The sequence below is a fragment of the Vicia villosa genome, linkage group LG4 (assembly GCF_029867415.1).
Source record: "Vicia villosa cultivar HV-30 ecotype Madison, WI linkage group LG4, Vvil1.0, whole genome shotgun sequence".
Taxonomy (NCBI): domain Eukaryota; kingdom Viridiplantae; phylum Streptophyta; class Magnoliopsida; order Fabales; family Fabaceae; genus Vicia; species Vicia villosa.
Window position 1 is genome coordinate 171,181,496 of NC_081183.1, and position 11,332 is coordinate 171,192,827.

Consider the following 11,332-nt stretch of genomic DNA (forward strand, 5'->3'; position numbering starts at 1 on the left):
AATTTCCAAAGCTTCAAATCATCTATTGACAAGGAATAATCGAGAATAGAGATTAACATCACAAAATATCGAGATATTATTGAATTTTTTTCTTTTTAACTATAAGTCGTTCTAATATCATGTTTAGTGTGTTCATGTGTGCTCGATTTCAAGTCTTTTCCAAGGAATCCCATTTTAAAACCATAAAATTCATATTAAGGCATCTTAATGATAGTTTTAATCACGATCTTTGGTTCTCTAAGGGAAACAAGTGTAGCTTGGCAGACTTTGTTGTCCCTAACTTTGCTGAGTGAAAATCAGATAGGAAAAGAACTAGTGGAACATGCCACATTTTTTCAAAATTGCTTGGTTTCTTATAATATTAAAAAGTTACGTAATATTTCTCTTTCTACAACCGAAGTCAAGCACGTGACTTTTGGAAATTGTTGTGCACAAGTATTTTGCACAAAGTAGTCATTGTTGGATTACAATTAAAAATGAGACTACATTTCAATTAAGTGTGACAATACAAGTGTAGTTAGTCTTACCAAGAATCAGGTATTACGTTCTCTCCCCAAACACATTGAAATTACATATCATTTTCTAAGGGATCGTGTGAAAAAAGGTGACATTGTTTTCGAGTTCTTAGACAGTAAAGTTCAACTTGCTAATATTTTTACAAAATGATTGTCTATGGAACCGTTGTACAAGATTCATAGAGAATTAGGTATCCTAGATCTCTCTTGATTTAAATGAGAATTTATTTGTATACTAATAATTTCTTGTGTAAGATGTTACAATTACATATTATCTCTATTGATATATTCCTTCTGATCCGTAATGTCCTTGGCGTTTAATTCTTTTGAGTTATTTTAGTTTATTGCAAATTTGTTTAATATATTTTCCATATTCCTTTATATTTTGGATGCATTGTGATTCTCCTATGCATTTAAAATATTTTTAAGTGTATTGCTCATTTTACAAGTACGATGTTCATTTCTTTTTGGCATTGTGATTCGAGAGGATGGAAGTTAGAAAATAAAGATAAAAATATAGATATAAGGATGAAAATGTTGGATTAAATAGTATATTCATCCAAGTCTCACTTCGGGTAATGGGAAGAAAATAAAAATTAAATAATAATATAAATAGAGATAGTTAGTTTGCGATTTCTTCACAACAACAAAATGTCGTCTTTTTGAGTGTATTGAAGATTTTGGTAGTTACGTGTCTAGAGAAGTTTTTCTATTTTTCCGTTCAAAAAATAGTTTGTTGAGTGAGTTTACAATTTTTTCATTAAAAAATATCGCTAATCATTATAATTATAATGATCGTTTTAAAGATGAAGTTGAAAGCAAGGTGAAGAGATATGTGAGACTTTGGATTAAAGGAAGATTTATAGGTTTAAATAGTATATTCATTCTCACATTGGTAGTAGGAATTAAATAGAATTTGAATAATAATATAAATAGAGATAGTTAATTTGAGTTTTCCACACAACAACAAAATATAGTTTTTCAGTGTATTGGAGATTTGGGTAGTTGTGTATCTAGAGATGATTTTTTATTTTTCATTAAAGAATAGTTTGTTGCGAGAGTTTTCTATTTTTCCGTTCAAAAATAGTTTTTTTAGATGGTTTGCAATTTTTTCGTTCAAAAGTTGTAATTAAGAGAGAATTTGCAATTTTTTCGTTCAAAAGTTGCAATTCATAGAGTTTGCAATTTTCTCTTTAAAAATTGCGGTTTGAAGGATTTTCAATTTTATCCTTAAAAATTGTAATTATATAAGAGAGTTTGTAATTTTGTCATTGTAAAATTAAAGGTTGAATTATAATTTTTGAGTTTTATTATTAAATTTTGGGTTAATACCACTTTACCCCGCCAATATAGGCGAAATTCGGTTTACCCATATAAAAAAATATTTTGAATCTCCCATTGAAATGTGAAAATTCTATGTTTTTTCCCCTAAGGGTACAAGTTACCCGCTGTAATTTCTTTTATTTTGATTTACCCCTCCCCCCATTCCAGTGTTAAAATTGTACAGTTAGTGGGGGAATTCAAAAAATATATATTATAGGGGAAAATCAATTTTTTTAGGGTTTAATATACTTCACCCCCTGCCAATATAGCGAGTTTCGGTTTGGCCCCCTTGAATGTTTTTTTTAGCAAACGCCCCTTATAAAACCCAGAACCTGGATTTACCAAACCCTTTTACCACATTTGCTAACTGGGCTTTAACTTTGGATGATGTGGCAAAAGGATTGTATAAATAATTAATTGAATTATATTTAACCACTACATTGTTTCATTTGCAATACATAGATCATCCCTAACCTAAGCATTCATCTTTTGATGCTCACTCTACTCAAATGCAAAGCAAGTGCATCCCTTATCCTCACTGCACTCTCATCTACAACTCCCTCAAGGCAACAAAATCCCCTTCCTTTTCCACACAACTCACGCCTTTGTCTGCTTGTGTCCAGGCAGAGAAAAGCCGCATCAATGAGAATTCATCAGAAAAACTAGGATTCTTTCAGTCTTCCAGCCTTTGCAAAGCCAACAAAATGTTAGTTACCCAGTTAGTCATCAGCATAATGGAAGTACAACTGCTTCATTTACAGACAGAAGTTTGAAAGAGAATAATGAGAAGAGCATTCTCAACGACAGCTATCTACGCACGAGTGTTTCATGTGAATCTATCACCTTCAACATTTTGCAGGCTCCATTCAAGTATGAAAACAGCATAATGATGACAAAGGCGGAGGAAGGTGAGCAAGGCCTAAAGGCAAGAGATCCATGCGTAACATCTGCTACTCAGGAAGTGGTTGAGGAGCCTCTGAGAACCATTTGTGATATAAATCCGAGAAGACAGAGCACTAGAAACAGGCCAATGATAGTTAGAGCATTGGAATGTATAGCAAACGAGTTTTTGCATGTGCAAAAGAAACAAAAAAAGAAAGACTTCCAGACACACAAAGATCCTTTCAATCCTTGCTACGAGGCTCGTACAAGTGGCAAAACAATGTTGTGCCGTCATTGTTCAGATCATGGGAATGCAGTTTCAGTACAAGAAGAAAAGCATTTGATTGCAAATGTATAAAGTTTTTTTTTTTTTAAAGATAGACATAGATAAGTTATTATACAAATATGGATCTTAAAAAAAAACTTAAGTAGCTAGAGTGGGAGATGTTTTGAAGCAGTGTTATCCACTCAACCATGGTACTATATCATATATCAGTGGAAAAGAAGCAAAGCTACTCTGAAAATTTTTAAATTAGAGTGTGTTTGCATACATTTTTTTTGTTACTAGGTTTAGAGAGTAATTCAAATTTTCTATGTAAATCTCTTTGTTTTGACAATAAATTTAGAGAATCTTTAAAATGAAGGCATTTTATAAAATATTTTGTTAAAGTCTACTTGGAGGAGGATTTAGAGTCATTTTAGATAACTGCTTATTTGCAGCTTTTTAGTATAAATGTTTATCAATTCATATGAATGAATATAAACAATCATGAATTCAATGTTTCGCAACATCATTTGTTTTTTAAAAATGTATTATTATAACAAGCGCGCAACAACAAAACTTTGCATTTCAAAACCACATTCCAGTTTTGCAACCTGGCTTTTCTCCACCTAGACCTATTTCAGTCCCAGGATCAAATGGTTTCTATGGCACCAAATTTTCATGAAACTGTCATTCAGATAGACTTTGGTTTTGTTTAGCTGAACGGGCAGTGAATATCTTTTTAGGATTTGCTTGAGGACTGGTTTTTGAGAGAGTTTGCTTGGTTTTGTTGTTCTAATGGCCATTTTCAGAGAGTGAAGGAAGTAGAGAGGTAGTAGTGGTGGTGGTGATGGTGGAAGTGATGATAGGAGTGATGTTGTTTTAATGGCCATGTCATCAAGTAGCTTTTGCCACATCACCAATTAAATCAAAGCCCAATCAGCAAATATGGTAAAAGGGTTTGGTAAATCTAGGTTTTGGGTTTTATAAGGGGCATTTAATTAAAAAAAAAACTTCAGGGGGCGTAAACCAAAACTCGCTATATTGGTAGGGGGTGAAGTATATTAAAGCCATTTTTTATAGGATGAAAATCAAATCTCGCTATAATGGCAGAGAATATGATATATGTAACTCTTCATTTTTTTTGCTTCTTACAAGCATAGAAATTTGTTTTTGTTATTTTTCCAAGAAAAAATTTCTTGGACACTAAATAAGTCTTAAACATACATAAAATTACAATGGACTGTGTGATGAAAGTCAATAAAGTAAATAGAAAAACAGCATTTTGTATTCCAACTTATAAGAAGGCAATATGGGATCCTCGCAACAACGAGAAGAATGTTGCATTGCAATTGAATACCATCGACATATTCAATATTCCTGTTCAATAAAGAAACTTTGGAAGATCAAGACTTCTATAAATTATTTCACTATCAAAACATTCATGGCTTGAGATATCAATGCATAAAAGGTGACAAAAGAAACAAAATTTTATCATCACCATCTCAAGTTTACTCTTACAATTTCATTTATATTCAATGATAAAACTCTTTAAGAATAAATACAAACAACCTATCACCACCGATATATTATGAAGTTGTAATTTGATCCTCACTAAGAAATCTTTTATACTCTGGTATGTTAGACGACGATACCTTATCTAGATGGGGTGAATAGATCCCCTAATTCAAAATTACTAGTGTTAAGATTTTTGAACAGAGCTTAAACTTTGGCTAGCGGAAGTATAGCATTTAGATTGAAAGTCGTCTAAATTGAACAAGTTATTGGAATTTGAATATGTGCAATCGTAGATGGTATGACAATGAGACAATTGAAGCTAACAATTGAATTCTCAAATTAACAATTTGAGTATTCACAAGCTAATCAATTTCCAACAAATTTAAAACACAAAACTGTCAAGTGTCAAATTATCGAACACTTGGTGTGCGATTGATTTTTAAGAAATTTCTTTCAAGTTTGTTAATTTTCAAATCCTCTTACAATCAAATTGATTGTAAAAATATCAACAACTCACCTATTATCAAAAACAACTTCCATAAATTTTCTACGAATCAATCGCTCAATCAATGTGTTAAACTATTTGATAATGGAAATTTTAGTACAAGAGAAATAAAGAGATATAGAGAGAGGGAGGACACAAGGAGTTTGTTCAGGCAGTTCACCGACCGTCCTCGCTACGACTACGTATTCCCCCTAATTATGATTTGGAATTGAGATATCAATCTTACTATGCAAAAGATTGTTTACGAGAGATGTCAAGCAATGTAACCCTACAAACCATATGTTTGATGTTCATCCTTGCACTTCTCTTCCCTTGATTTGAGTCTGATCAAGTCACTCAACAAACACCAATTAATTCACTGTCTTGCGCTACTCCTTTGTAAGATACCGCAGTTCTTCAAAGCTTTCACTCGGCCAAATCCAAATTGCAAGTTGTTGTTATCCCAAGATTACCAATTGATTCACCGTCTCACGCTACTCCTTTGCAAGAACCACCAATTCTTCAAAGCTCTTCACTCGATCGAATCCAATTGCGCAAATCTTGTTGAAAACCCCCAAATCCACACTTTGATCTTGGAGTAAAAACCCTCACAAATTTTCAGATGAATTCCCCTTGATTCTGAACCCAGTCTTAGGTTACAGCAAACCTAAATTGAATGTTATGAACCAAGTCTAGATGAAACTAAAAAAGTGAATGATTATGTGCACGTTGTTTGTGTGTATGCATATATGAGAGGTTGAAGATGAAGAGCAATCGAGTACAAGTTTATAGTTTTATCAAATTAGAAAGATGCATGTATAATGTATTTATAGTGGTGCAAATTGGAGGCAAAAATGAAGATCCAAAATGTAAGAAAAATGAAACAAAATCGAAACATGCAACATTGATTTTTTATGGTAATAAAAAAGAAAGATGCATGTATGATGTATTAAATAAAAACTTGTTTTCTTTATGGCTTTTGGTTAATTCTATCTAAAGATAAAAATAGTGCAAAATCGAAACATGCAACAAAATAATCAAATGAAACATGCAAAGAATAACACACAATGATCAATCATACATGGAAGCACAACCAAAAGTAATGAAAACTTAAAATCGACTTGAGCTCAAATTATTTGAAACTAATTTAAAAATAATAATTTTATTCCAAAAAGAAACTAAATTTGCCTTTGACTTTTTTGAAATTTAATTATTGATAAGAAGAAAAACTAAGATTATGTTTTTTATAGTTATTGAACTAAAAAAATAATGATAACTAAAAAGAAGTTGAAGACATAAAAAAAAAAAATAGAAATAAAGTAAATAACAATAAAAAGGTGTAGAAAATAAGCCAAGAAGTGTGAAATGGGGAAGAAAAAACCGGCCCAATGACTTAGGCCCAACCGGGTTCCAAGAAAAAATCAGAATCTCTCCTCAAACAGTAAACCGTGCGTCTCTTTCTAAACTCTCCTTCTCAGTCACAAGGGTTTTTCTTTTCCTCTCCAAAACTTCACACACTCTCTTCCTTATCGCACTTCAGATTCAGGTTTTCATCTTCTTCACTTTTTCGTAATTTCAATTTCTCATAATTTCGTTTCTCAATCTTAGTTTTGTTGTTCGTAATCGATGAATCTTTTAATCTGAATCGGTGAATTTTCTGTCAATTTTCGTTAGTATAGTAACCTAATTATTATCGTCATTCGTTTTTTTTTTTTTTTTTCAGTTATTTAGATTTGTTCTCTCATGGCTTCGAATTCGGGTATGTATCTATAATCGGTGATGATAATTTTGACTGGATTGATGTTGTTATTATTTTTAGCATTGGTTCAAAATTTGTATTCCATTTTAATAGTTGCGTTCTGATTATGATTTTTGTTCATCAGAATCAAAATTACTACAAGAGTTTAATATTTTTTTAGTAAATCACCAAATTAAAAAGTGAATTTCGATCCAAGGGCGAATAAGAAACCCACCTTCATTGTTGATCCTATTTTAACCCTCGTTTTAGGGTTTGAGCGTGTAATGGCACTGGCAGCCCCGGGGCAACTGAACGTGATTGAATCGCCTTCACGGGGATCCCGAAGCGTTGATTGCTTTGAAAAATTAGAGCAAATTGGTGAAGGAACTTATGGGTCAGTTTTTAGATTCGCACTCCCTATAGATTCTTTGTTTATTTGGAATTATGTGACATGTGATTTGATTCAATGGTTTTCTTTGAAATTATGTGATATGTGATTTGATTCAATTCGAAGTTTATGTATTCAATTAACATGTTTTTGCATCCAGTCAGGTTTACATGGCTCGAGAGATCGAAACTGGTGAAATTGTTGCTCTCAAGAAAATACGTATGGACAACGAGAGAGAAGGGGTATGTATATCTTTCATCACCAGTCTCTTTCACTCTAGTGTCAATGCATACATACCCTTGTTGCACTTTTTTGTTTTTATTTTTGTGAAAACCCTTCATCTAGGAACCAAACAAGTCTTAATTTGCTCTAACAATCTTATCTCAATCCTTCTCTAAATTATGTCATTTCAGTTTCCAATAACTGCTATACGGGAAATCAAAATTCTGAAGAAACTACATCATGAAAATGTAATCAAATTGAAGGAAATCGTCACATCTCCAGGTACTTTATTCTAAATTCATCTTAATGTTGTTATTCAAAACAATCTAGGTTTCCTTTATTGACTTTAACATTTTTGCTCTCTCATACAGGTCCTGAGAAAGATGATCAAGGGAGGCCAGGCAAGTTATTCTTCTTCATCATATTTCTCAATTGCTTACACTAGCATGTCATATGCTCTATATTTTTACTGTTTTCCTGCCTCATTTTTTTTTTCCACTTGCACAGATGGCAACAAATATAAAGGTGGCATATATATGGTCTTCGAATATATGGACCACGATTTAACAGGTCTCGCAGACCGACCTGGCATGAGGTTTACTGTCCCCCAGATCAAGGTATGCCAGTTGAAATGTAAATTCACATACTAATGATTAACATTTTATGGATGATTGAGTGTTTTTTTTTCCTTCCAAAGTGTTACATGAGGCAGCTCTTGACTGGACTTCATTATTGTCATGTCAATCAAGTGCTTCACCGTGATATCAAAGGTTCTCTTTTGTGAATTTCTTCCCAAGTGCTGCATGTCCAAGATTTTGAATTTAGATACCAAATCTATTATTTGCATGTCATGTATGTTGTTTCTCCGCAGGATCAAATCTTCTCATAGATAATGAAGGTAATCTGAAACTGGCAGATTTTGGATTGGCACGGTCATTTTCGAATGAGCATAATGCAAACCTTACAAATCGAGTCATCACTTTATGGTACAGGTAATTGATCTTGATTTTATCGCGTAGTGTTGGGCTTTAACTCTGGCTTGCCTAAGTTTATTTCATCATATATTTAGACCCCCCGAGTTACTATTGGGGACTACAAGGTATGGGCCAGCTGTAGACATGTGGTCTGTTGGGTGCATTTTCGCCGAGCTTCTTCACGGGAAGCCCATCTTTCCTGGAAAAGATGAGGTTAGCGATACTTTATATATAATATTGAGTAGAGATAGAGGTAGCGTTCAATGACTTTTTTGAGAAATTTTATTGGCCACGTTTGGTTTAATCCTTTGTATTTTCAGAACTCCCTTCAGCTATGCATTGTTGCATGAGGAAAAGATTTTTAATATCACTTGCCCAGCCGTTCTGTCTTTATCTTAGTGGCTTTATAGTTTAGGTGTCAATCCGAATAATGGCTTCTGTATGGAAATGTGTGTTTTATTAGGTGGATCAATGATGTATGTGTCCACTATATACTTAACGCGTTAAGTGATTTGTACATTGCTCACAGGGCTAGATGTTTGTTAATAACAATGTCTTGGATGATTGCTTGATAAATCTAACCTATTTTTATTGTTTTTTTAAACTGAGTGATTTTTGTTGTATTTTCTTTTACAATGCAAGGCTTACAGTGTATGCAAATGGTAGTTGTCTCTAATACGGCTTGAGAGTTTTGCATGTTTTCTTTGTTACTATTGTAGCCAGAGCAATTAAATAAGATTTTTGAGCTTTGTGGAACACCTGATGAGGTGAATTGGCCAGGAGTTCAAAAGATTCCTTGGTACAATCAGTTTAAGCCGTCAAGACCGATGAAAAGGCGTCTGAGGGATGTTTTCAGACAGTAAGTATCAGATTGCAAACACCATTATTCATATATGCATTTTTATAGACAAAAACATATAATGTATTCTCTTTCATTATCTTTTAGCTTTAACTGATTGTATCTGAATGGCCTTTGTCCGTGACTTAAATTCAAGCTTTGATCGTCATGCGTTGGAGTTGTTGGAGAAGATGCTCACACTTGATCCAGCTCAGGTATATCACTTCATCAGTTGTGGGTCCAATCTATTAATTGCTAAATAAATGTATAATTGTTATTTTACATGGTATGGGTACATGCTATTACAATTTATCATGCATTATTCAATCTCTTCTAATTTGATGGTGTTTATTGGTAGTTTGTCTACCATTATTCTCTAGTAATTACCACACATCTTACTTGTTTTTCATTTTGATTTATTATTAGAGAATTCCTGCGAAGGACGCACTTGACGCCGAGTACTTCTGGACTGATCCTTTACCATGTGATCCCAAGAGGTATGGACCTTCCATGCACTTGAGTTTTTCATTCTCAAAATAAAAATTTTACTTTGTGAGGCCATTATTTACTTCATCTAAAATTTATTGTTTCCATCAATTAATCATTTTTTACACATTTTAACTCATCACTACCCTCATGTTTTTCTTAGTTTACCCAAGTATGAGTCCTCACATGAGTTTCAGACCAAGAAAAAGCGTCAGCAACAACGGCAAAATGAAGAAAATGCCAAGCGTCTTAAAATGCAGCACCCACAGCAGCATACCCGTCTTCCCCCGATTCAGCAGGGTGGACAACATGCCCAAATGCGGCAAGGTCCTTCCCACTCTATTCACAGTTCTCAACCAGCAGTTGCTGCAGGACCTAGTCATCATTATGGTAAGCCTCGAGGTCCCTCTGGTGGTCCAGGAAGATATCCTGGTGGGAACCCTAGTGGGGGATACAATCACCCAAACCGTGGAGGTCAAACTGGGGGTGCTGGTTATGGCAGTGGACCGTATCCTCCTCAAGGACGGGGGGCGCCTTATGGGTCTAGTGGAATGCCGGCAGGACCCGGTGGTCCTCGTGGTGGAGGTGGAAGTGGCTATGGAGTTGGAGCTCCAAATTATCCTCCTCAAGGTGGTCCTCCATATGGTGGATCGGCTGCTGGTCGTGGGTCAAACATGGGTGGGAATCGCAATCAACAGTATGGTTGGCAGCAGTGAAACATTTTGTTCTCACAATGATTATTTGTATTATTGTCATTTGGTGATGCTCTGAGTTGGTAGATTGAGTATTTGAGAAAACCGTAGTATTTCCTATGAATTTTAGATTGTTAATATAATAGTATTATGGTTATTACTTGATCTGTCAAGAAGCCTTTGTGAAGGTCGTAACATAGTTGTTCCCGAAGATAGGAGACTACGAAAAGGGAGAAAACTTCTTTTAACATTTTATTTATGCTTTAGATCTGCAGCCTGTTTGAATGGAAACAATTTACTTCAACATGATATGTTACAAGTTAAGTTGAATGTTAATGGAATGAACCTCTTTTTACTGAATTTTTTCTGAACATTTGAAGACTGCAATACATTGTAATTGCTAACTAGCTAATTCAATTGTAATTTTAAGATAAAGAACATCAATTTAGTACAACTAGGGAAAGAGGTCTTTAGTGTCTGCATTGCATGAGAAAATCCATGAGAAAATTTAGAGATAGATACCAATCATTAGTTGGTTGCGTTGATTGGCGCTGAATTTGGTAGAGGGTTGGTAACACTTGATGTGTTGTAACCAGATTAGGCGGTCAAATGAACTAGATTCTAATAGTAAAAACAAAATAATTTCCAAAAGTAGAGAAGATCTCAGCTTTCTCAAAGTCTTTCAAAAACTTCTGAAATTAAAATCTCACGAAAAAGAAACGCCCATCCTTGTACACATCCATCTAGAAGATGATCATATCCCTCTATTATTTAGAAGGATAATTACACTTTGTGGGAGGATAATTACACAAACCTATGCAAAATGAATATGATTCTAACTACAAGGTTGGAAACTAGTTTGTTAGTTCCTAATCTCAATGAGTTAGTTAAATTCTTATTGTGAATTAGTTATTGTTTTCTTGTTAGGAAAATCACTATATGTTGTGTATGAATCAAGTTAGATAATAATGTAACATTGTATAAATACTCTTTGCTTGCTTGTAAATCAA

At 33.8% G+C, this 11,332-nt stretch overlaps 1 protein-coding gene across 2 annotated transcripts; it reads left to right on the forward strand.

Moving 5' to 3' along the window:
• The first annotated feature begins 6,409 nt into the window (after nucleotides 1-6,409).
• Nucleotides 6,410-10,682, forward strand: LOC131595915 (cyclin-dependent kinase C-2-like). 2 transcript variants are annotated; one of them, XM_058868442.1, is made up of 14 exons: nucleotides 6,410-6,530; nucleotides 6,708-6,743; nucleotides 6,993-7,116; nucleotides 7,271-7,352; nucleotides 7,524-7,614; nucleotides 7,704-7,733; nucleotides 7,840-7,949; nucleotides 8,030-8,102; nucleotides 8,204-8,324; nucleotides 8,402-8,519; nucleotides 9,026-9,165; nucleotides 9,302-9,359; nucleotides 9,571-9,641; nucleotides 9,794-10,682. In XM_058868442.1, the coding sequence occupies exons 2-14, from the start codon at nucleotides 6,728-6,730 to the stop codon at nucleotides 10,344-10,346; spliced, it is 1,587 nt and encodes a 528-aa protein (XP_058724425.1). In that variant the 5' UTR covers nucleotides 6,410-6,530; nucleotides 6,708-6,727; the 3' UTR covers nucleotides 10,347-10,682. The 2 variants fall into 2 exon arrangements, with proteins under 2 accessions (XP_058724425.1, XP_058724426.1); XM_058868443.1 differs by lacking the exons at nucleotides 6,410-6,530; nucleotides 6,708-6,743 and having other exon boundaries at nucleotides 7,275-7,352.
• The last annotated feature ends 650 nt before the right edge of the window (nucleotides 10,683-11,332 follow it).

Coding starts and splice junctions, on each gene's coding strand:
- LOC131595915 (XM_058868442.1), top strand. Junction 7,950..8,029: donor TTACTGTCCCCCAGATCAAG/GTATGCCAGTTG, acceptor TTCCTTCCAAAG/TGTTACATGAGGCAGCTCTT. Junction 9,642..9,793: donor TTACCATGTGATCCCAAGAG/GTATGGACCTTC, acceptor TGTTTTTCTTAG/TTTACCCAAGTATGAGTCCT.